The 26,153-nt window shown below is 32.9% G+C and overlaps 1 protein-coding gene across 17 annotated transcripts in view; it reads right to left on the bottom strand.

Annotated features, from left to right (window-relative positions):
* Nucleotides 1-26,153, bottom strand: part of TRIP12 (thyroid hormone receptor interactor 12) — a 167,775-nt gene that overhangs the window by 23,558 nt on the left and 118,064 nt on the right. For 10 of the 17 annotated variants that reach the window (XM_031957866.1, XM_031957865.1, XM_031957877.1 and 7 more), the window contains 16 exons: nucleotides 21,074-21,191; nucleotides 20,169-20,328; nucleotides 19,154-19,307; nucleotides 17,644-17,872; nucleotides 16,801-16,919; nucleotides 15,095-15,302; nucleotides 11,596-11,696; nucleotides 11,198-11,375; nucleotides 8,857-8,998; nucleotides 8,210-8,401; nucleotides 6,846-6,997; nucleotides 4,725-4,897; nucleotides 3,817-3,890; nucleotides 3,506-3,705; nucleotides 2,603-2,730; nucleotides 670-821 (listed from right to left, as the gene is read on the bottom strand). In XM_031957866.1, coding sequence (XP_031813726.1) covers nucleotides 670-821; nucleotides 2,603-2,730; nucleotides 3,506-3,705; nucleotides 3,817-3,890; nucleotides 4,725-4,897; nucleotides 6,846-6,997; nucleotides 8,210-8,401; nucleotides 8,857-8,998; nucleotides 11,198-11,375; nucleotides 11,596-11,696; nucleotides 15,095-15,302; nucleotides 16,801-16,919; nucleotides 17,644-17,872; nucleotides 19,154-19,307; nucleotides 20,169-20,328; nucleotides 21,074-21,191 — 2,480 coding nt within the window. The remainder of the gene's footprint in view (nucleotides 1-669; nucleotides 822-2,602; nucleotides 2,731-3,505; nucleotides 3,706-3,816; nucleotides 3,891-4,724; nucleotides 4,898-6,845; nucleotides 6,998-8,209; nucleotides 8,402-8,856; nucleotides 8,999-11,197; nucleotides 11,376-11,595; nucleotides 11,697-15,094; nucleotides 15,303-16,800; nucleotides 16,920-17,643; nucleotides 17,873-19,153; nucleotides 19,308-20,168; nucleotides 20,329-21,073; nucleotides 21,192-26,153) is intronic. The other 7 variants (XM_031957870.1, XM_031957874.1, XM_031957880.1 and 4 more) reach the window with 3 other exon arrangements.

The raw sequence follows: 26,153 nt of genomic DNA, 5'->3' as shown, positions 1-26,153 counted from the left end.
TCTCCCTCCATTTTTGTGGATGCTAAGTTCAAGAGGCTTAAGGTATACAAAATAAATGAAGTGGCAAATGTTTTTTCATGTTTTGTTTTGCTTTTTTAATTATATAATGAAAACAAAATATAATAGACATTTATATATACTTAAAAGGTAAAAGCATAGAAATATAGGGGATTATACAAGAAACTGCAAAAACTTCTGTTCTGGGTGGCTTGTTTTTCTATTAAAATATAAAACAAATTCAACAATGTAATTCTGAAAGCTCTCTGGCTTATCTGTAAATTCTTTCTATACTTTTAGTATCTTCTGTGCATTAGGAAAAAAAATTCTTTCAAATGACCAAGAATGGAATCTGAACCCAGGATTATGATTTAGTTTTTCTCCATGAAAAACATTTAAAAAAAATTTTTATACTCTGTCTTAATTTCATGACTTGACAGTTCTAAGCACGAACACTTAAACAGAGCTGGAAAAGCCTAAAAAAGGACATAGGCCAGAAGAAAAAGAGCAATCGCACAATTAAGGTAATACTCCATGAGATCACTATCATTTTATTCTAGAGAGCCAATTTCTTTTCTACCCCGATGAGTTCATATTACTACATCATAAAGACATAATGAGACAAAGAAATTAATCTGATACATTAATCTGAGAAAAGTAAAGATTACTTACATCATATAAATAATACCAATAACGACTGATGGCATGTAAAACTCTTAAAAGGAGGATCACATCTAATGAAGGGTCTTCAAAGGTTATATTTTCAGGTGGGGAAGATATGAGGTAAACTTCTAAAGGATTTGATACTGATGGGCATACTCCATCTAAATGAAGAAAAATCAGAGTAAAAGTTGACTATTACAGCAATAGCGCCAATGTAAGTTAACTCAATACCTACTGTGAATCAGAAAGAATTTTTCTAGTTTCTTGATTATGCATGGTAAGACTCTGCACATAGACTCAGCAAGTGTCATCTGTTTTTTAGACAAGTTCATCTGCCAGTGAGTGAGATAAATACTATGTGTTAAGGAGAATCTAGAGGTTAACTATCTGTAAGCAAAAACAACCACAACAACACACAATTTTTCAAATTACCAAGTTAACAATTTGGATAATTAAAGATGAAAAAGACCATGGATTTTGTGAAATCCATATCTAATGGCCAAAACTAAGGAAGTACTTTCAACTTAACTTCAACTTACTTCTAAAGAATGAATCTGTTCCTCTCCTGGCATCTCTTGACTAGCAAAAGGCAATAGAAAACAAAAGAAATGCACTGGAGGGCACAAATATACCTTGCAGCTAACTAAACATGTAGTCAGAGTAAGCCATGTTAGGAGGGATAATTAACTACAAACAAAACCTATATGAAGCATATATAATGAATAGCTATAAATTACCTTAATTGAGACACTTCAAATGAAAGTTGAAGTTATATTCCTGAGGGACTCATCAACCTGATACTGGTGAACTACATTATCACAACAACTGTTAAAAACCTAATTCTTTTCATTTGTGAGTCTCATTTTTAAGTTGAAGATGGAGAACTAACAGTAACAGACTGCAACAAATTAAACCATTTTATGTAACTTATACAAGCACTTTCATAACCCTTATTTCAGATGGGACTATTGTGTTTAATCAACTATGACAATGCAATCTCAACCATGCCAAAAAAAAAAAAAAAAAAACCACCTAAGAAAGAAAATAGAGGTTCAAGTATGACTATTCCCAGGTTAAGTAGAGAAAGCAGATGATGAAAAGAAACCAGAAATATATGAAGGCAGAAAAATCTGGAAGATTTTCCATACCCAAGGCAGAATTGTTGGCGAAACCAGATTTTAAAGTATACATACTGACTAAATAATGCAGGGGAGAGGACAAAAATGAAACTAAAAGCTGTGTAATTCTAATCATCAAGCTTAGCCACAAAAAGGAGAGGAGAAAATGCACTTTTCTCCCCTTTGCAGAGGTTGGGGCTACTGGCAAAAAAAACTTTTGGGGGAGTGAGGGAGAGAATATATTTGGAAGTCAAGGTAATGTAAAAAAAGCAAAAGATTAATTTTTTAAAAAAGACTCTTGCTTCCATGCATGGGGGCGGATCTCTCAATGAATGCTTTTACTTCCAAAGAAGCAAATGACAATATAATTCACTACATACACACACACACACACACACTTCAAGGCTCAATAGTATATATACATAGCTTACGGGTTAAAAACGGATCCTTGTCCCTTGCCCTTCATATAAAACCATGCATACAGAAAGTACTAAATGTTTATTGCATATGGTGTAAAGGAACTCTTACATTGAGTGACTGTGTTGCAAGTTTCAAAGATTTTAATTTCAAAAGGCTTCAAAGTGTCATGGTCAAGATAGTAGAAAATTTAAATGTATTTAATTTCTTCTTGCCTCTTCCCCTCCCCCCCCCCCCCCCCCCCCCCCCCCCCCCCCCCCCCCCCCCCCCCCCCCCCCCGTAAAACAGAAAATATTTTTCTATCTGTGAACACTTCTTTAAATCTATACTTAGTAAGACAGTGCCAGTGAGACAGCAGTTTCTAATCATCATTTCCTTTATAGCAAGTTACTTTCTAGAAAACATACCATGCCACAATTCATCATGCTTTTTTGCATTTCTAGGGGAAGTTTTTGTTGGAGCTGTTTGGGCCCTTCCCCTTTTACCACCAACAGAATCTTTACTGCCATCTTCATCTTCTCTTACAGGTTTATACCTAAATATGACAGAAAAGTACCCAACATATTAAAAAGAGAGTGAGAGAATTCAAGAGTCGATCAAAAAAATCCTAATTTTAAATATCATGTGTTAATATCAATGATTTGAACAGTAAAGAGTAAATTCTAAGCAAATTTAATCAATTGTGCAGACATTAAAAATTAGGCCTTAATGAATAATATTTTAAAACTGTGGTATCATCTGGAAGAGGTTAAAGGCCAAGAATGGTTTTCTACTTGGGCAATAAAGCTATTCTACTGATAAATATATGAAGATTAGCTCTAGTTACATAGGAGCTAGGACAATAGGATTCCTTCCTTATCCACAATGACTCTTCATTATCTAAGCCTGAAAATATTATAAATAAAATAAAGCTGAAGCAACAACCCAATGTTTCTTAAGTGAGCAATACAACATACTCTTTTCCCTTTTTTCCAAGTAAAAAATAGGAAGGTTTGGGTAAAGGCATGGAAAAGAAATTTCAAGAAAATGAGTAAGTTTCTAAATTAAAGCTATCTTTTATCATTTTTCAGTTGTTTTATAAAGCCCACTGTTTTACATGATATAAATTCACATTTGTTTTATTTGAACAGTTTGATTTTATCAATACCTTCTATATTCTTTATGGATAGGCACCACTGCAAAAAGCAAAAGGTTAAGAAGCAAAGGAAATTTAAATAAAAAAATTAGTCTTAAAAAATCTATTTAAATGTTCCTCATAACTAAAGCATCTCCCTGCCAAAAAAAAAGAAATAAAGAAAAGAAAGCTTTACCATATCGTGTGAGTCTTTGTCCAGATGCCAGCTCTTCCTAATGGATTGCTTTCATCATCTGTAGATTCCCTCTCCTCTTCAGCTTGTATACTGAATTGTCTAACTGCCTGATACACAGTCATATTATATGGCAGTAAATGATCGCCAATGTAGAATTGCAGTCTGTGTCTTACATTTCCTGAATTTAAGAACTGAGCTGCCTAAAAAAAGAAAAGCAAAAAAATCTTAATTTATACTTTACCTACTTTTTCCTATGAAAACTCAATATGAATACTTTTTCCTATGAAAACTCAATATGAATAGCGCTTTACCAAAGACTCATCTATTTCTTCATCTGAACCATCATCGTCACTGTCTTCGTCATCTTCTCTTACTCTGCCATAGCCTAAAGACAAAAGAGTTCATCTTACTATTCTTGTCATTCCACCTGAAGACTCCTAAACTTATTGTTTAGGAGCAGTTAACCCCTAATAAAACACCAGAATATTAAATTGTCAATCTTTACAGAGGAAAAGTACATGGCTCCTGAGAATGATTTAAGTATAAAAACATCCTATTCAGTAATACTAAAAACAAAGAGTAATAAATTATATAGATCTTAGTCCCAAGAGACTTTTGGACATAACGTTGGATAACATAGATTATTCATGTAATTGTTAGAAAACTTGAAATCAAACTCCCTGGGTTATTAGCAAAACATAGCTTAACAAGTTAAGATTATAAATTTCCACATAGTGGAAAGGCAATTTTATTATTTTCTTTTCTTTAAATAAGACATTTTTATAACAATCAGATCAAAAACGCCTTAAAACACTTTAGGGCGACTGTATAGGTGGCATTGCATTTGTTTTTATAATAGATTGCTATGATTACAAACAATACATAAATGAGCAGAAAGCCGATATTTTTTGAAAGAGTACTTCCCTTGCAAAGAGGATGAGTTAATAACTGTTAAAAATGAACTTAGCAGCATATTAAATTTAACAAAATCCACAGGACCTAAGTACAAGGATATACTTTTTCTTCTTGAAAAGAAAATTCTTCAAAGCTATCACTCTTTAATAACAAAAAAGACATAGCAAGAGTACTTTCTTCTTTAATACATTCAAGTTTTCTTGTTCAGATAATGTATGCAACCAGAAGATTAATGACCAGTATAAAGCAGCAAAGGGCACAAGCCCCCAAACCAATATGGAGACATGTAGGTTTAGAGAAATACCTCTGACTACAAGGTATCTTTCAATGGCTTGCACCAACGCCAGGGGGTCTATCTTCACAGGTCCACCCTTCCATTGTTTCACATTTGCACAGTCGGGATGTCTTTGTAGTTGGCATTTTAACTGGTGTGTGTTGAAAAATTTTAAAGCTTGCGATCCTCTGTTGAGAGAAAAACTCAAGATAATTTATGAAAAAAGTTGCTACAATTATTCTATTACTTGTTATCTTACAAACATATACAAATGCAATTATGACAAGGAAAGAGTTCATGCAAACTAATCTTTCATCTCAAAATATACATAATAAACTGGGGAAACTTTTTCTCATTTAACTAAATGTCTTCAAATTGAACTAATGCATTTTTAGCAAAGATTAGTATAACAACATATAAATAAATAAAATAAAATAAAATAAACCATAAGCTAACGTGAAGGGAAATGGAAATAAATGCAAATCCTTTGGTCTTTCCAATTCATCACTCAAACAATTATTGCTTTGCTTTCTCCTTCTGCAGTTTATCTTCCATAATCTTAGACTTTTTGGGAGATTCTATTTTGCTTCTTTTTAGCATTTCTAAATAGCTAATTTTAATAAAATTTAGAATTGCTTATTATTTTGCCCAGCTTTAGATAAAATATAAGGGTTTCCTAAAGGACATGAAAATACCCAAAACAATCCTGTTAAATCAATACTATGTTTCTAGCAATAAGCTCTTCAAGTTTAAAATACATAGTAATATTTCACATAATTAAGAGGTGCTAAACGTAAGTGAGATCATCAATTTCTGCAAGCCAATATTACTTGAATAAAAGAAGAATTCTCCCTCATCTGACCAATTTATTGAGATTCAAAATTGGGAGATGGAAACATAAAAAAGATAGGGAAAAAAATGACCAAAGAGCTGACAAACTTATGTATGGGGAAGGATAGAATGAAATACTAAAATGTTCCAAAATTCATTACAAGAGATCACATTATGAACCTTGTTTCCTAACATATATACATGCTTATTATTCATTATCCAGCTTATAATGTATATTAGGTAAGACTCTTTAAGAAGAATATTTTTAAAAATCATATTAGCATTCAAAACCCTTTATATGTGTATATATGTATGTATATAAATGTGCATACACATTTTCCCCCTTTATTATCATGAGAAATATAATGACTTTTATCAAAATAATCAATGGCAAATGAAATGGCCAAAAGGGGGAAAGTAATAAAATCAAAAATGTAGTGTCTAAAGAATTCAAACTAGTGGGCCAAAATTTTATATCAAATCTTTCCCCATAAACATACAAACTAAACATACTTAATTAGTTAATTTCATTAATTTCTTCACTTAATATACATATTTTATTCAATATTATTCATTTCAAAGATAGAAAATCAAAAATCTTGATTACATTTTTCGACAATTTTTTGCAGTCTAAAAAGCTCCTTTAAAAATCATCAGAAAGACTGGTTAACAATAAGGTCAACTGGTTAATAATCAGATCAACTGGAATTGATATCAATTTCATTGTTAAGTTCAGAATTCAGTACAAATCATTATATAACCATTTATTCACGACATTTTATGTTCAATTCTAAAGATGTTAAGTTTCTCATTTTGTGACTGAGAAACAAAATGACCACTGAAGCCAAATGATTTATTTTGTTACATAGCTAATTAGTGGTATGTCAGTTCAGAGCAGTTATTCTGATCATTAAAATCCAGTGTCTTTTGTATTATAGCAAATATAATATATATTCAGTACTTATAGAACAATGGGATTTCCTTTTAAAATGGAAATAATAAAGTTCACCTCAACACCATAAATCTGTCAGTCACTAACACAGAAGTAATGACACTGTAAGAAAGGATGTCACAAATATTTGTGAAGCTCAGAATATATTGGGGGTATGGAAAAAAAGCTTAATGGTTACAATCATTTCAATCTCTCTAAAAAGTCTTTAAGATCTCTTTTAAAATGGTTTACAAGTTATACCAGGTTGCACACATCACATGTAACCATCACTCTTGATATCTGTGAGTTTGTCTTGGGAGAAGATTCCTACTTATGAGATCATATCCAAACTCCCGATGGCAAGGATGTACCTAAGCATTAATCCTTACCTGCTCCCCGTTCCATTCCCACTTGGAAAATCATGAACTTTGACTGGAAACTGTTCCATCTGACTAAGGCAGTTATTCATCTTGTGAACTAACGCCAACAAAGGTGCATTTCCCATGGGTTCCAATCTTCCAATTGGTTCTTCTCCAGGAAGCTGAATTAATAAATAAATCAAAAGTTAATTCCTTTTAAAGGAGGGAATGGTTCTAAATAAAAACTTTAAAAATTTAAATTCATAATTTTAATTGTCAATTTCCTACTTGTCTTGTTATCTTTTCTGAGGTTGTATGGGGAAAAATTTAATAAAAAACAATACTGGTAAAAATCAAATTTGGTCAAAAGAAATTATGGTCTGTATTCAATTCTGCCACTGATCTGCTACATGATCCACTGTTAAATAATATTTCCAATTCTGTATTGCCCGAAAAGCTACACAACTTAAAACTTCCTGAAACTTCTCTCTATATATGAATTAACAGGAAGGAAGGCACATGGATTGCAGAACTTTCCAGATCAGAAACAAGGAGAATAAATAACCCAGAAAGAAGTTCCCTTTTCTTCATATTGTATGAAGGAGTAGAGGCATCATCACTCATTTTTGTGAATGTAGATGCAGAAAAAGTTCCTAATACCCTTACTCTCTCATTAGAAAAGTTTTACAGAGCTATTTGAGGTCTAGTTCTTCCTTAAGTCATTCTACTACTTAAGATTTTATTAACACAGTCTTTGCTCAAATATTGGTCCACATTACAGAATGAATCTCCAACAAATATTTGCAGACTAAAATAAACTTATAAAACTTTGTTAAATTATAAATTTTAATCTGTTTCTACCCCACTCCTCCATTCCCTATGCCAACTTGTTATGGTTATGAAAAAAAGACTAAAAGGTGAGCAGTCTGTGATATATTGATCAGTTATTTTACCAGTCAAACAAACAGTATTTGGAGGGAAATATTATTGAACTATATATGTGTATTTTTGGAATTCCAAGATGGCCAAAGGTATGAACAATTATAAAACACACATTTAAGAGATACTCAAGGACCAAATTATCAACAACAGAAACTAACTTTACATGGCACCTACAATGAACTAGGTACTGTATTAAGTGCTTTACAGACATTACGTCTTGATTGATCCTCAACAATCCCAGAAGGTTGGTGCTATTATTACATCCATTTTACATTTCAGGAAATCAAGACGTTCAGATCACACAGTTTGCATTTGAACTCACATTCTCCTGACTCCAGGCCTATTGCCATAGCACCCAATGGGCCAACCCAGCTTATCTTCAATATTCTGGTACAAAATGTGAGAGGTGTAGAAACAGGTTTAGGTGCTCTAACATTAAACAGATAACTTACTGGAGAAGAAAAAAAGACGTGAAGGAATCTTTTAATTCTGATATCTCTGCTGACAGCGTCTTTGTCACTTTTGGATGTCAAGTAAAGCAGCAATTGTTTCACAAACCCACTATGTTGGATTTCAAATGAGGAGACATCAGACTCTGAAACTATGCTCCGGATTTCTACAAGGCACTCAGCTCCACCATCCACCTAAAAAAAATAGTTAAGAGTTCAGATTCCAGATTCTAAATATTCTACAGTTACTCATTAAATAAAGTTTTTTTTCCTAAGATTCATTTACCAGTAATAAAGCTAACCTAAAAGGATATCAATGTCTATTGGAAATGAACACTCTCCCTAGAAACTGTCTTTTTTAAAGGAAGGTTATATTTAATTCAATTATTTCTCAATTAACTATCATTAAAAGAGGATGCTGCCACCTATGTTACCTACAATATAAAATAAGGTGAAAAATCAAAGATATCATCAAGAACAATCTTATTATCATGACCCAATCATCACCATATCTAAACTGGCATAAAATTCCATCTCATACAGTATATATTCAATACTATTTTAACAAAGGAACATTCTTACTCTCAAAAACCTTTCATAACATAATGACAATATTAGGTGTCATTTACAAATCACGTTTTAAATTCTACCTGGAGGTTGAGTTGTTCAGTTGCAGTGCAAAGTCTCTGAAGGACATTTAGTGCAGGATTGCTACCATCCATATTCTCAGAGCTGAAATATCGTTCCACAAATTTATGGGCTTGTTCCTTAATCCAACCCTTAATTTTTTCTCTGGATGACAAAAACAAAGCAAAAAAATAATGAAGCTTCAACCTATTGTCGTCTTCCCCCTCCCCCCTCCAGTTCAGCAATAATATAAATGCTTTATACTTTGAAAAGCTGTGTACATTTACACAAGTCTAACTCAAGATATTTGAGATTATTCAATGCAATGTGACATAGTGGAGAGAAAGTTGGCCTTCAAACCAAAAAGAACTGGATTTAGTCCCGTCTCAGATACACACACTGACTATATAACAACATAGGCAAGGTTTTGGTTAATTTGATAAAGACTAAGTTGAAATGATAAAGACTAAGTTGAAGAGGAGGTACCAATCTGCATTGGTAGAAAACGTTTCTGCATGTAGTTATCAATGAAATAATATAGTATTGATGAAGTGATATAAGGTTTGCCAAGTACTTTTCAAATATGATCTTATATGTTATTTCCAGTACTTGTAGAAAAAGATAAGTGATATTATTGTTCCCATTTTTTTAGATAGATGGAAAAAAACTGAGCAAGGTCAAGATTAAGTGATTAACCTAAGATCATAAAAATAAGTGCCTGGGGTCTGAGACTGGATCTAGTCTTCCTAACTCTGGGTCCAGGAGGCTGTCTACTGTACCACCTGACTTTTCCCACCTACCCAACAAGTAAATAAGCTAAGTTTAAAATTCCTTGAAAAATGATGGTGCTACATTTTATTTTCTAATGCAGTCATCAAAATTAGTACAAAGTAATTATTTTCTAAAATACATTGTTATAAAAATTATATTTGGAGTTAGAAGATTTGGGTTCAAAACATGTAGGGTAAGGGATGGGGTGACGAAGAACTTATTGTGGATGATTTTGGGCAGGTCAATTAACCTCTGGGTCTCATTTGTAAAACAAGGGGACAGCCTCTAATAATCCTTCCAGCTCTGAACCATTTAACTCTTTAGTAAAAAGCAAAACAATAACAGACTCTGATACTTCAAGGAAAAAAATTCTTAAGTAAAGACAAAGCCTCCATACTGTAAATAAACTAGACATGGGGATACTATAAACATTCCTCTTATGGAGGGCATTAAAAAAATTTTGTCCTTGATACCTTCTCAGAAATCATCAATCTCTTTTAGGGTCCTCAATACAAGCCTTTATATAAAATGATAGCAATTTACATGTGTAAAGTCTTTACAGCACGTGTATGTGTATACATGGTTAAATGGTTCATTTAGAGTCACACAACTAATTAGCAAGGATTGGGTTGTGGAGCTAGGTGCAAGTGCAAACAGCAATCTATAAGCTAATCAAGGTGCCTCCATCCCCCCACCCCCACCCCAGTTCATTTTTTTTCTTTTTATTTATTTAATATCTTTCCTCAGTTACATTCAAAACAATTTTTTACATTTGTTGTTCATAATTTTTGAGTTCTGGGTTCTCTCCCTTATCCTCATCCACAATTAAGAAATTACATGTAAAGTAATGCAAAATATTTCCCATAAAGATCAAGTTGTGAAAGAAAACAAGGATCTCCCACCATAATGAAAATAAAAAACCATGAAGAAAAATTAAATTTAAAAAAAGAGAGGTAAAGAGATCTGTGTTCAGACATAAATTAATTCCTTCTCTTGGTTTTGGATTGTATTTTTCATCATAAATCCTTCAGAGTAGTCATGGATGACTGCAAAGTCATTTACAGCTGGTCATCCCTATTACTTTGTATACATTACATTTCATTTTGCTTGAATTCATGGAGAACTTTTCAGATTTTTTCTTTTCTGAAAGCATCTCTGCTCAGAACAGTAATATTCCACGACAAACACATACCAGGAGTTTAACTGAGTCATTTCCCAATTGATGGGCATCCCCTCAATTTCCAGCTGTTTGCCTTTTAAGAAGAGAAGAGATATGAATATTTTCCTCTTCTTTCTTGTTTTTTTTTAATCTCTTTCGGTAATCATTCTCAGTAGTGGTGTTGTTAGGTTAAAGGATAAGCATGAATTTATAGCCTTCTGGGCACAGATCATCTCTTTTGATCATTTATTATTTGGGTGTGGCTCTTATTTTTTATAAATGAGTTCCTTTCCTATGTTTGAGAAATAAGGCCTAACCAATGAAGCTCATATTTTAAATGAAAATACTAATACTAATTTCTAAGTATCACAAATATTATCAGGACAAATTAAAATGTGCCATGAAAGCCTAAGGAAAGATAGAACTGACTTTACCTATTGTTAGATATGGTGTCCTTTGAGGCAGCCCTGGCAAGACCACTGACTCCGGCGGTACGGGCTGGTTCAATGTTGTTGCTATTGGACTGTGCGCTTAATCTGCCCCATGTTTTGGGATTCAAGCTTGCCAGGAAAGAAGATTTAGGAGACTGTGTAGTAGTAGTAGGGCTTTTAGCTATGGAAAACATAACAATAATGTCAACTTTAAGCATAAAAACTAAAATCCCCACAAATCTTAAAAACACACACCAATATAATATAATGTCACCAGAATGTAAAGCAAATAAAGAATTCAGGTTAAATTAAAGTGAACAGTTATCATTACAATTTAACATGCAGGACGTCTACACAGTACACATAAAGACTGTTACTTTTGCACATCCAGAAGCCATTACCTTGATTGTCTACTTTGTCATCATCCCTTGGGGGAGAGTACTTTGGCCTTCTTGGCCCACGTTTTGGCAGTCGTTTTCTCTTCAAGACATCACTTAGTCGACTATCAAATTATCCCCCAAAAAAACAAAAACAAGAGAGCACTGTTGAGCAGTCAGCTACTCCAATGGGTTAAAACTGCTAAATGTAATTTTCTAGTCTCTATTCTCTTCTGTGTTCTCCCAGTTAAAAAAAAAAAAAAAAAAACATCTTTTATTCCTTATTTAACTAATGTAAACCCCAATCTCATGAATTACACAGCTAGCCATATTTAGCATTGTGAAGATTAAACTTAGACAATTCATTTATCACTTTTTACTTGCTACTAAACTATGAGTAGAGGAATAAAATATGCATTTACCACAGTTTTTTAAAATGTATACATGGGGGGAAAAATAGAAAGAATATGAGAATATGAAAAAAAAAAAAAAAACCCACCAAAGTTTTCTTTCTGGAATTTTTGGCTTAATTTTAAAAACTACAAGGATAAAATCATTCTAGTGAGTTATCACATATCTCTAAGGAATTAACAAAGATGCAAATTACAAGACCAGACATTTGAAAAGAGCCTGGTCTATTTTGTGGGATTTTCCTTTTTTGTGTGTCCTTTGATTACAAGTTTAACACTCATGATCAGGTTGTCTGACTTTATAAACCCAGAGGACTTGCTACTACTATACTGCTATTCTCTATTAAGAGAGATATTTAAAAATAAAAGAGCAAAATAAAAAAAATTAAATGAAAGAGCAAAATCTGAATTTAATTTTAAGGCAGTTTTCAACAAATGCTATAAAAATACTAATTGGATAAACTATTCTTTTCTTAAGAGATAAAATTTTTTTAAATTTTCCTTCATTAAAACCAGGCTTACATTTTGGAACACACAAAGAATTAAAAAACAAAACCAAAACAAACGAAAAAAAAAAAACCCAAACCAAAAAACACATACAACATACACATCACACTGAAGCACACTAGGAAGGAAAAAATTGCAGATCAAGTTGGGTTAAAACCACCTAAATTCACTAATTTAAAAGAAAATAAGCAAAAAGCATTAGCTCTTATCTGCAATAACCAATATCCTATTTACATCTTTTATTCAGTATGCTTAAAATTAAAGGGGTGACAGAGAGGGAAGATGATCATCACAATAGCTTTTTTTTTTTATTTCAATACTCATTTTTCCATATTTTCTCAGTAGATCCCAACTAATGTGATCATTCCATGGCTACTGTTCAACAGTGGAGCACAATAAAATCTTGTAGTAAGCACACAGGTTATTTGGTTTTTAAAATATTATGATGAATTGGGGGGGGAGGATAGGGAAGTACTAATACTGACTAAGTTATTAAATCCTCAAACACCATAAAAACAAGGATTCAGGTGAGCTTTCAGGAAAAAAAAAGTAGGTGAAATGGTCTAACCATAATAGTTTCTGCTTTATTAGTTTCAAAGTCTCTTTTTCCACTTTTAAGAAAAGCATAAAATTTAATAAGAACAAAAAAGATAGTCAAATCAATAAAATGGTGGGCAAATTATTGATTGAAATCCTTACAATATAAAAAGCTACAACCAAACGAATTAAACAACAAACATGCTTTCGTTGAATCTAAAGTTGTGATACAAATTTTTTAAAGTCTCTCACCATAATTGCACTCAGCATATCTATAAATGAGGCCTGCTGATTTCACTTTTATGTGTATCTATTTTTTTATATTACAAAAATTACAGTAATTTATTCAGCCATTTTCCAATTATGGTCAGTTACCTTTTTGTTCTACTATTTTTACACTGACAAACTTTTTTTCCCCCTTTCCATTTTATGTTTTCTCAAAAATGGAACTGCTGAGTGAAAAGGTATTATCAATATTTGATTGCTTTTGATAGTCCAAAAAAAGGTTTGTTTCTGTTGAGGCTGCCTATTCTTCTATGACCTGGTCAATATTTGATTTTTAACATTCAAATTTGTTTGTTGTTTTAGTGAAATAAGATTAGAAAGCTCTTGCATAATAAAGGAATTAGAAAATCTTTTTCCAGAATTTATACCACTTTACAGTGGTATAAATAAACTTATATAGTGGTATAAATAAACTTTTCTTTTTCAAGTATGTGTCCATGTCCTCTGATCTTGGCTTTATTTATCAACTTCCCATGAAATCTGAGCATTACTTTTATTTGATATATTTAATGATAATGCTCCAAATGCATAAAATCCAAATTACATAAAATCTTTATAAAAATCAAATCCACTGATTTTGCTTACACTGATTCTTTAGTGAATTTCACTCTTCTGCACCAAGGTTGAAAAAATATATTATTTTTCTTCTAAATTAAAAAAAAAATCCCTTAAATTGTTGATCTACTCTGTCTTCACTGGCGGTAAATGCCTACAAACTCAGTTTCTTTTTCAGTACAGATATTAGATTTTTTTTTAAATCCAGCCAATCACTGAGTTGTGAGTCTAATAACGAATATTTAAGTGGGAGCTTATATCTAATATCTTATTTTTTATAGATACAGGATTCAATTTTCTAAGTCTGAGATTTTGTTCCACTGATTTCTTTCTTCCTTCCTTTCAGCATCACACAATTTTTATTATGATTTATTATAACTATAATATAGTATAATTATAATTTTATCATATTATTATAAAAATAAATATTATTATAATGATAGAATTCTTTAAAGCTCTCATAATTTCGAATTTTTGCCAAGATCTTCTATTTGGTTTGTAATTCTTAGCAATGCAATGTCCTGCTTAATTTTTTTTTAACATTATATATTTGAGAACATTAATTGGGATTTCTTGTGCTTTATTTCTTTTTCATCTTGTTGCTTGAGGCACACTTTAGCTAGTTGTTCTACAATATTGTTAAATTTTGTCGATGCTTGGCTCATTTCTAAATTTAGGCTGGTTTTAGAAATTTTACTATTCTTTAATATTTTTATATCCCTGTTTTCTTATGTTAAGTCTGAAAACCTGGACAAATCTCCCCTTCATCCCCTTTTTCACTTTCATACTATTATTATTAATGGCACTTGGCATTTCTGAGAAATATTCTATATACAGAATGGCTGCCAAACTGCACCAAAACTTCTGAGACACCTTGAATTCTATCTAATTTATATTCACAGCAACTTTGTAAGGTAAAAACCACAGGCTCTAAGAAATCAATTGTCATATGGGATTCTAAGTAAAGTCTCAACTCTAAAGCTGGAAATCAATGTCATTTTCCCTCTAATTCCTATAAAATGACAGTGTGATTAATTTCTCTATATGCCTCTTAACAAAATCTGACACAACAAAATGTGCAATTTACTTTACCTAAATTTACCATGTAGAACTTATAAACTGACATCACACATTCATTCTAAGGCTTAAAAGAAGATTCTTTTCCATCAGAGCTTAAACAAATAACAAATTAAGAATGGAAAAAGAAGATCTGGAAAAGAATATTTTACCCCTGTGGACTCAGGTCTAAAGAATCATCTCTGCTGTGCTGTAAGCTGGGTGAGCCCAAGTCTGCAGATGCGTTGCTGGCAGCAGTAGCTGTCCCAGTGCTGATTGTGGTGCTGGAACCCAAAGTCCCCGATCCATTAGTGCACGCCTTTGGTGGACTTGTTAGCAAAGTCTCAGACTCTGCTAAATTTTTTACTTGATGCATCACACCTTAACAGATAAAGAGTGCAGATAAATCAGGTTCTCCAAAAAAGTTAAATAAAATAGTATATATGTATTTGATTCATGGAAATCTAGAAAAACAATTCCCAATTTCATGTTAATAAAAGAAAAGCCAAGAAGGAAGAGGCAAAATAAACAGAGTCATCTTATTACAGTGAGAAAATTCTTGTATCTACTTCTATCTTGCCATGTAACATTACTAGTCAGGAAATTTGACTTCTTAATTTTCTTTACTATAAAATGTGGCAACAGGATTAAATGAACTGTAAGTCTCTTATGGCTCTGAAATTTAATGTGATTAAAAAAAAAAAAAAAAGCCAACCACCAAAAGATTATTGTCAAGTTTCTAAGAATATTAAGCTTGGAGGCACTCTAGATAATACAGGAAAATTAAAGTCAAAATTATATTCACAAATTCATACCATGTATATTTAAAATGGAGTAAAAATAAATTATAGATAAAACTAAGAAAAAGAAAACCAAGAGATTGTCATCGACTGCAAGCTAAATGAACCAGGAATGTGTTATGTAGGGAAAAACAGTTAATTTGATCTTGAGATATATTCAAATGACACTGAAAAACCTGAAAAATAATCCTTCTAAAACATGTTTTATATTAATAGGAATGTGAAAATGACTTCCTGTAAAGATATTTTAGATGCATTTCTGTGGGGGGGAAAAAAAAATCTACAATCCAATAAAAAGACTTTTAAAAATTTAGGGGGTTAGGCGAGATGATTTCTTTATTATCATCAATACATATGATGCAGACAATGATGAACAGTGTCTTGGATATCCACAGTGGGGGAAAAAAAGAAACCATAAACTACAGTAGAACAAATTCAGGTTAAGAGAAGAACTTGGTTAAAAGCACTAAAACACTGAAATGGGAAGGATCAAGAGGCCATGTAAATAAAATTCCAGGAGATTGGAAAGGACATTAGAGATCTTCTTAGTACCACATCATAAGAACAAGAAAAAAATTATCTTTCATGGATGGCTTAGAAATTCAATTATCTAAAAGTAGGGGAGAGCTGCAACAAAGGAGATATGTGCTAGTATGACAAAGACTTATATTTCTTTATTATGACTACAGCTTACTGTGACTTACTCTAAAAATTTACTATTTCTCTAGATTTCTAGACATTTAAAAAGCTAATATGTTTTTCTCCTTTTGGTTCAGAAAATGCTGTCCACTCATACAAACTGAAAATCAACAGGTTGGACTTGATGACCCCCTAAAAGTGCCTTTCCAATTCTAAATTTAGGACCTCCATTTCCATCTTTAGAAAAGGTAAACAATGACTTTGAGATTACCTAGTCAAATGCTATTATTTTATTCTTTACATTAGTAGACACTTTTGTTCTCACATTAAAATTATTACTCACTAATAAAATACTCTAATGCTAAAATTGTTATTCACTAATAAGTACTCTTAAGAACTAAAAACTAGTTCTGATAAATAGGAATTAAATGTAACACTACCTTCTCTTCTGAAGTAAACACTAAAAATATCAGGCAATTTCTGCATTAAGATTTCAGCCATTTGAAGGGCTCCAACTACTATCTTCAGGTCTTGGCTTGATAGCATGGAAGCAATGTGACTAAAAAAAAAAAAAAAAAAAATATGAATGTATAACCAGACAATTTCATTCAAACACAAAAATTTCAACTGAAAAAGGATCATAAAAATTAAATTTTAAAAGTTTTAATCATTTGGGCCAATCCAATATAAATTTTAAGACAGATTTATTACACGAACATGCTTATATACACAGAAGCATTTTAAGTATCAAATTTTATACACCCACACCCATACCCACACACACATTTATATATAAAAATGTAAACAAAATACAATGAGAAGTAAATCTAAAAACACCAACTGTCTCAATGATGCTCCACTCCCACCCCCCCTTTTCCCTCAAAGAATAAGATCCCTTGACTTTTCTCAGCATAATTCCACTTCCATTTGCTCCATGAATCTCAAATCGCTTTCAGAACCCAATCAAGATATACTGGCAGGTATCTAGATTTTGTTGTTCAGTCATGTCTAACTCTTGAAGACCCCATTCGGGGTTTTCTGAATAAAGATATTAGAGTGGTCTGTCTTTTCCTCCCCAGTTCATTTACAGATGAGGAAACCTGAGACGAACAGGATGTGCCCAGGGTCATACAGCTAGGAAATATCTGGGGCCAGATTTGGACTTTGAAAGAGGGGTCTTCCTGACTCCCAAGTTCAGCATTCTTTCCACAACCTAACTGCCCAGACATCTAGTTGTCTAAAAAATAAACAGATATAGGAAAGACGACAGAAAACATACACACCTTGAAACAGCATGATTTTTCAGTACATCCTTCAGAAGTTCGGCATCTGCAAAATAAATTATCCTAAGAATTGCTCTAAGGCACTTATGTCTGACTGCAGGTCCTGCTGAAGAACTATACACTTCATAAAGAACACCAAACAACGTCTTAATGAAAGACTTAGCCAGTTCTGGGTCCTCTTTCATTAACTGTGCTCGAGCATCATCCTTCTTTAACTCTGAATATCCACCTGTAAAAGAAAATGTAGATGTTTTATACAACCCAAAGGTAAGAATAAGCAAACTCTAAAGAATTCAAGCAATAGAGTAATTTAATAATCAGTTTCAACTGAAACTGTTTTTCAACATGTGTAAAAAAGAAAAAAAGGTTTTGGTCTGTACCTATGAATTCATTATCAAACGAGATTCCTGGTAAAGAAATAACTCCTATATGAATATAGGTTAAGTGTCCTGCAATTTACTCCTGGCAGGTTGCGTGGGGCAAAAACAGACTAAATGAATTGCCTAGAGTCACAAACCAAGGGATGTATCAGAAGAGGGATGAAGAATCTGAGGACAGGCCTTTGTCTCTTACACCACAACAATTGGACCTTATTTTTGGTTTACTAAGATACTCGTACATTGGTAGTGAAAATATATCAAGTAAATAATTAGATTGTGGCTTGGTTAATAAACAGAACCTCCAAAAACTGAATTAATTCAGGAGGAGGAGAGGACAACTGTTGCCATCTACTAAGGAGAATAAAAAGACAATTATTTTGACTATTATACAGAAATGGCAAAGTGCTTGCAGAGAAGCAGCAAACACTCAGATTCTCTACAATTACCACACCTAAGAGATGCCTTACAGCAGATGTGACTACAAAAGAGGAAAAGGGAACCCCCTAATGTAGCTTTATCTACTTTTTCATTTATGAACTTATTCACACTACACACACACACATACACACACACATACCACATGCGTATGCACAATTCCTTAGAGGGCACTTGGATGATTCAAGGTAGATTTGAACAACAGAAAAGGATAGAGAACAGATACTGAATCTCAATAGAGTTGCTGTTAACATAGGTGAATTCTGTGTAGCCCTTTTCAGGATCATATTTTTAAATAACTTAACGAAATGGTAAATTCCAGTTACAACTTAGAGGAAAAAAAAAAAAATATATATATATATAATGTTCTTTTCATTCAAGTTCAAAGACCCCCTGAAGTCTACCCATGGACCCATTTTGTGGACTGTGTTGACTCCAGGTTAAGAATCCTTGTTGTAGAAACTGGTACTGGGAAGGATCAGAAAAAAAAAAAAAAAAGGGGGGGGGGAGAGAATAAATTTCTTAATTAGAAAAAGTGTGAAAAGATTTGTTTAATCATTTAATGTACTTGGTAGGAAAAAAATATATATATATACAGGCACAAAACAGACATGCCCTGTGCATAGATAAGGCTTCAATAACAGCTTCATTCCTTTACAGCGTAATAATTTAATTTTAATTCAAAGGATACTTACTAGTGTTAGTATTGGCTAATGGGTTAGGTTTTCTCTGAATAGCACGTGCAGTCCCAGTGTCTTCATTGATCTGCTGCATAGAATTAAAATCAATAGTATAAACTCGTCCTAAGGTGGACAAGCTTATTTCATCCTCACCAACCTGATGAGCTGCCTAAAAACAAGAAAAAGAAAAAGAAAAATATTAAATATAAACATCAGCCTAGTAAGTATCAGAAACTTAAAAATACTCTGGATGTCTCATTTTGGCTAACTCTATTTCTACTTAAAACTCTTAGGTATTATCAACAAAACTTGGACATGCATTCTTGGTAGAGAGAGTAGGCACTCCCAAAAAGCAAAGAAAACCTTAAGTTTTGGGGAATGACATCCTCAAGTAGTGAACTATTTAATAGGAAGGATGTAACTAAAAAATCACTCTAGGCAATGAAAAGAATCATCCTTCTACCTTCTTCCTAGATTCTCAGACTAAGAATGGTGCACACAGACCTTAGTTTTTAATAGCCAATAAAAGAAATAATTGTTTTTAGAAATCTGTTTGATAGCACTGTTTTGAGATTTAGGGGTTGAAGGAGCTTCTTACTGATGAGGAAACTAAGGATGAAATTTCCAAGCTTCCTTGTACCTTTACAAAAAACTTTAACCAGATTTAGGAAATGGGAAGAATTTTACAAAATTTTAACATAAGTAGTGTGAATATCACACATTCAGAAATATGGCACTACTCTTGGACTATTACAAAAGATTAGAGATTTTTTTCAAGCAAAAAGGAGAAAAGCATAAAATTAACTCTCTCACTTTTAAACCTGAGGAAACTAGAGGCAAGAGATGCCCATGGGCAATTTTCTAGGGTTAAAGATAACAATGCTTTGTCACCAGAAATCATCCAATTGTCATCAGTTTGACAAATGACAAAATGAAAATGTAATGTTTGCATTTGAGTTATATATAGAAGTTAAAGCAGCAAGTAAAATTCCTTGACCCAACAAACCACTTTAAAATGTACTGAAACTACTACCTCAATTATCCGGCTATCAATCCTGTTGTAGGGATGCCAAAGACCCCTGTCATCTCGCCACTGCCATATTGCACCATCAGTGTTTTGTGCATTTCCCTTCTTCAACATGGTATCAACAGCAAAAATTCCTTCTTTTGGTAAACATGGCATCAGTTCACTGAAAAGAATACATCAATATTTTGACAATTCCCTGTATTTTTAATGTTCATTAAAAAAGGAAGATTTGACATTTCAATTAAAAAAAAAATTACTAAGCACTATGAGCCAGACTGTTGGAAATATGTCCTCAAGAGCTTACATTCAATTAGAAAAAACACATACGCAATATACACAAATTAAGTAAATAAAATGCACAAAGTAAAGAAAAAACAGGCAAATTTGTCAGGAAGGTGCTAGCTGCCCTCCCACCCCCACCCCCCAGGGGGGAGGGGGAGGGAAGAAAGAATAGGAATCAATAAATGTCTCATGTATTAGATTTTATTTTAACTGACTGCTGGTAACTAAAGAAGCTAAGAGAAGATGAAAACAAAGGATGTTCCAAAGCATGGAGTCAGGAAGGAAATGGGATGTATTTATTATACAGTTTGTTTCATTGTCCACTCTCCATACTAAGCTAGACTGCCCAACTTCCAATGCTTCACACATCATGAGGGAAAGTTGAGCAATCTAGCTTAGTATGAAGAGTGGACAATGAAACATAGCTGGAAATGTAGGTGTGGGCCTATATTTAAATTCCCACTATAAGGGTCTATATTAAATCTGAGTAACATGAAGGCTTCTTGACCTTAGGAGGGATGTAGTCAGATCTGTATTTTAGAACACTAATTAAGCTATGTGGTGTATGATCTGGAATGAGGAGAGAATATGAGGAATAATGTTGGACTTACTATCTCCAAACTTACCAAATAAGAGATGTCAGCTCATAAAGTTCTTGAGGACTTCGTGGAACAAGATCAATTTGTTCCTGGCAACTGCCATTTGAGGCCCCACACAGAAGGAAGTGAAGTGTTTCTGCAATATCTTTAAAAATATAATTGAGTTACTACACTAAGATAACTGTAAATTAAAAAGCAAAGTTATTAAAAACTTCATAGAATTGATTTCTCCAGAAGGTTAGAGAACTTAAAAGTGCTACAAAGCAAGAAGTTTTAGAACATTTTCACTGTATTTACAGAAGGAATAGACTGTGAGAGATAAAGATACATTTTCAAATAAATCTGAAACATACAGATGACCATTAATTTTTTTTCAAAAATTATTCCAGCAACAAAGCATCAATTTATTGACTATCTATCCATGGAATGGGAAGTGGGAGATGTTAACTAGCTAGCTATGAGATCTTAGGAAAATCACAATTTTTCAGTGTCTTAAATAATTTCCCAGGATTTAAAAGTTGTAGACAAGCGGTACTTGTCTTGTGAATAGAATCATCACACCAAGATTTCTCAATTCAATGAAAAAAAAAAAATCACAGGTGCAGAACAAAACAAATAAAAAATTAAACTATTGAAATTGCTAGCAATCATTAATGGACAGTTTTATCCTCAAACTGAACTTATAAAAGACCCAAGGATAAAAATATCTAAAATGCTTTTAAAATCTGCTTTGCAACAATTTACTAGCCTATGAATTTCTTCATACCTAGTTGATAGAAATGAATCAGTCTCAATGTCTTATGTTTATATGTCAATAATATACTGACTGTATATTGCTCTGGAGAGAAAAAGAAATGGCAAATATACAAGTTCTTGCTATCAAGGAGTTCTATCCTAATGGGAATAATACAATATGCCATCAAGAACGTGCACACATAAACACACACATGCATGAAATACACAGTAAATAGATAGAATTCCAGAGGGAAAGTTCCGGAAGAGGGGAAAAAAACATAGATGACATAGATCCAAAACCTCCCAAATCTGGGCAAAATGTTAGCAAAGTATGGTCAGCTAAGAGATAGGAGGTGTGCCAAAGAGATGAAAGGTGGAGTACCATACCATATATACATACAAATATTTGTGCCATATATGCCATAAATTTCATGTGATCATGGATTTATAACTAGAAGCAGCCTTAGAGGTTCTCTCTATGGGTTGTTAATACTTTTCCCACTTGAAAACACCTTTTTACTCCAGAAATTTATGTGACTCCAAGCATATAGGCATATAAAATGGGTATACAAATCAAACATTTACTGATAATCAATTTCATGACTCTCACATTTAGATTCATATGGGTTCATGAACCACAGTTTAAAGAAGATGGAGGCTTGTGTAGCTGAATTATAGAGTTTGGGAGAGAAATTATTTACTTTAATAATGTAAGGAGAAGACAGGAAAAGGAGAAAGTAGATTCTATAGGACCTTGAAAGTGTACGTAATAAGGATAATTTTTTGACAACTTCTCTAGCAATCGTGCATCTCAAATGAGACAGAGCCTGTAAATTAACAAACATTTCATAAAATGCCTACTATGAGGCAAACACTGCTAAATGCTGGGGATACTAAGAAAAGCAAACCAAACAATAACCCCTGAATGATCATGGAAGAATTCGCAAGAAATCTAATGGGGAAGCTGTCACGTAAAAAACTACAGACAAAGACATCAGGATCAACAGAAAAGACACTATAAAGAGAAGCAGATGTTGTAAAACAATACTCACATTAAAACTGAGTTGGTTTAGGTCTTTTTTCTCCCTCTTTTAATTGTTAGCAACAAAAATAAAATTTTTATAAACTTGATTGCTGCTTATAAGATTTCTAAATCTTTCAGTTCAAAATATGTCCTATTGGGGCAAACTGGGGTCATTTTGAGGAAGATTATGCTAAATCTCCTTTATCACACTGAACCTGGAATTTTCTGTGACTCTTCAGTAATAGACAATTATAGATGCATTGAACATGAATGTGTATTACCTGGCCTTTTAATGTAAATGTAACCATAATTACAACACATAAAATCACAATGAGTCCCAAATACGAAACATTCTTTGATAACAGACCTTATTCATTTATCTCAACAGAAGGCTTAGAACAATCTTTTGGTATTTTAATTACAATGAGTTAGAATATGAAATAATCTGGTACAAGTTCAGTACAATGATTTGTCCACTTGTTACAGTCACATTACATAGTAAGAAAATGATAAAGATTTGAGCTCTTCTTTTCCAATTTTTGGTATTATCTCTCTCTTCTCTGCAGATAACTATGCCAACCCACTAGAAATATCTTCTAAAATGATATGCAAATAAGGATTTCAAGAAGAAAAAGTGAAACATCTTTAAGTCATTTCCTATACCACTTGAGGTCTGTCCTTAGCAGTGCTAACTACACATATATCATTAATACTCCTATCTTGTCCAGGAAATTGTGCCACTCTATTATTTATCTATAATGTCTAGCAGACCCTTATCCAAAATGTAATACAATTTTTTTCACAAATTGATATGGTTTTACAATAAATTTTCAATCTCTCTTAGTAACAATCTCTAACAACAACTTCCTTCCGTATTACCCACAACATGCCCAAGTCTATGGCATCCACCTCTCAAACTATCACCCTTGTACTCATACTTAGTAAAAGAAGAGGCCTAGATACACATGATTTGTATAGAAATTATTGATTGAACCCATGGAAGGTGAGATTACCCAGTAAGATAATGCAAAGAAAAGATGTACAAAGGATCTTGGCCTTGCCCATTTGTGAGTAATTTATGAACTAGCAAAGAAGTTTTAGAAGCAGTCTTGTAGGTTAGAGTAAAAATAAAGTGTTATGAAAACTAGATTCTCTCTCTGAGATTTTCAGGTGCTACATATACTTAAAGACAATGAGGATTGAGCAAAGACCCTTAGATTCGACCATTGGCAACTTTGGAAAGAATGCAGTCAATTGATGACGGAGTTTGGAGACTGCTGAGGATTTAAAGAACATGTGGTAGCAATGAGTTTGGACAGTTGTCTATTACATATCACAAATGGGATTGTCTCAAATTCAGTCAATTCAAATCATACTTCACTATCTTCCCTTCCCTCAAGTTCCCTATTTCTGAAAGTACCACCATCTTCTTCCAGTTACAAAAGCTGGCAACCTCAGGATCATTCTTCACTCTTCACTACCCCTCACCATACACTCAATTCCCAAATTCTACTACCACCACATTTCTCTATACTTGATTTGGGCAGCTATTCCATTTTGATTTTCCTATCAACTATTACTCTGCACTTGCAAAAGCTCTTTAATGGTGTCCCTACCTTAAACCTTTTTCAAACAATCTTCTACAAAATAACCAGATATTTTTATGAAATTAGGTAAGACCATGCCACTTCTCTACTCAATCAACCCAAGTGTTTCTCTATTACCTTGAAGATAAGACAGAAACTTTGTTATTTAAAGCTCTTCACAAGCTAGTCCCAAACTATCTTTTTAGTCTTCTGTTCTTCATAGTGGAGTTAAAGTATTCTATACATAGCACTTTATTTCTCCATGCCTTTTTATTGGTTATCCCTCATGTTTGGAATGCTCTTCCACGTCCATTTGTGCTTCGAGAAACTCTCCTACTTTGCTACAAGTCTCACCTCAAACATTACCTTCTGCATGATACCTTTCCTTGTTTCCAAGATACTTTCTCCCCAAGGTTGCCTTACATCTGCTTAGTGTGCATTTCTCTCTCTCTCTCTCTCTCACACACACACACACACACACGTATTCGTATATGCATGCACTTACACATGACTTCCTGGTTAGAATGCAAGGATTATTTTACTTTTGGCTCTAGTATCTAATACTACCTTGTCCATAGCAGACATATAAACACTTAGTCTTTGGTTGACAATGGATATATATTAAAGGAGATCAAGTACCTTTATTTAGAAGGAAAATTCTTACACAAGAGATATAAAGAAAAATGAAAAGCGTTTGTGAAAACAATCAACACAATTAGGCTGAAAAGTAGTCATTTGTGAAAAAAATCTTTCCATAAAGCATTTCTAGTATCTAAAATAAGTAACATAAATATCTATTAAGAAATTTCCCCCCAACAATTCTAAAAAGAACTACAAATTGTTATTATACAAAACTGCTCAAAATCACTATTAAAAAAAAAAAAATTTCTCATCCAAACAAAAAACTGCAGAACTACAGCTATGCTGATACATTGTTGCTACAATCATGAATTAATCCTAAATTAAGGGGGGGGGGCCCCCATATGCAGGGGGCGGGAGAGTGAGGACAGCTAGCTGGTGCAGTGAACAGAGTACCAGCCCTGAAGTCAAGAAGACCTGAGTTCAATTTGGTCTCAGACACTAACGCTTCCTAGCTGTGTGACCCTGGGCAAGTCACTTTACCCCAATTGCCTTAGCAAAAATAAATAAATAAAATTGAAATCATGTTTTAAAATGACAAAACTATCATTTAGTTCAGAGATTAGGCTAGTCATTAGGCTAGCCATATACCCTGAAAATATAAAATTCAAAGACAGTAATAACTTACTGTGCGGAATAGTAAATAAATTATGACAAGAATAGAATTAAACATAACTGTCTTGGGAAGAAGTGATTGATGAATTCAAAGATGTAGAGAAAGTGAGGTATAGGGAAGTAAGCAGAACCAGAAAACAAAATGATAATACAAATTAAAAGAACCACCACTATTAAAAACAAAACTAAATATGTTACATAATATCATGATGATCAAAGGTGGCCAAAGAGAAAGATGTGATGACAAAATTCAGTTTTCTTTCCCATCTTTGTACTGGGGAACACTATCAGACCTGGTTGATATGGTGGTTATATGCTGGTTAGTTTTGCTGAACTGCTTTTCTCTCCTTTTTCTTTTTAAATTCTTGATTTGAGGGGAGAGACTCAAGGAGTAAGGCAAAGAGATTTAAAGTATATAAGTATAAGAAAAACAAAAATCAAAAGATCAATTAAAAACGGGAGTTAATAAAATATATGACTCCTTACTCTAAGCTTTAATCTCTTTTCC

The sequence above is a fragment of the Sarcophilus harrisii genome, chromosome 3 (assembly GCF_902635505.1).
Source record: "Sarcophilus harrisii chromosome 3, mSarHar1.11, whole genome shotgun sequence".
Taxonomy (NCBI): domain Eukaryota; kingdom Metazoa; phylum Chordata; class Mammalia; order Dasyuromorphia; family Dasyuridae; genus Sarcophilus; species Sarcophilus harrisii.
The sequence above is the reverse complement of the archived record's forward strand: the minus strand, read 5'-3'. Positions and strand labels throughout refer to the sequence as shown.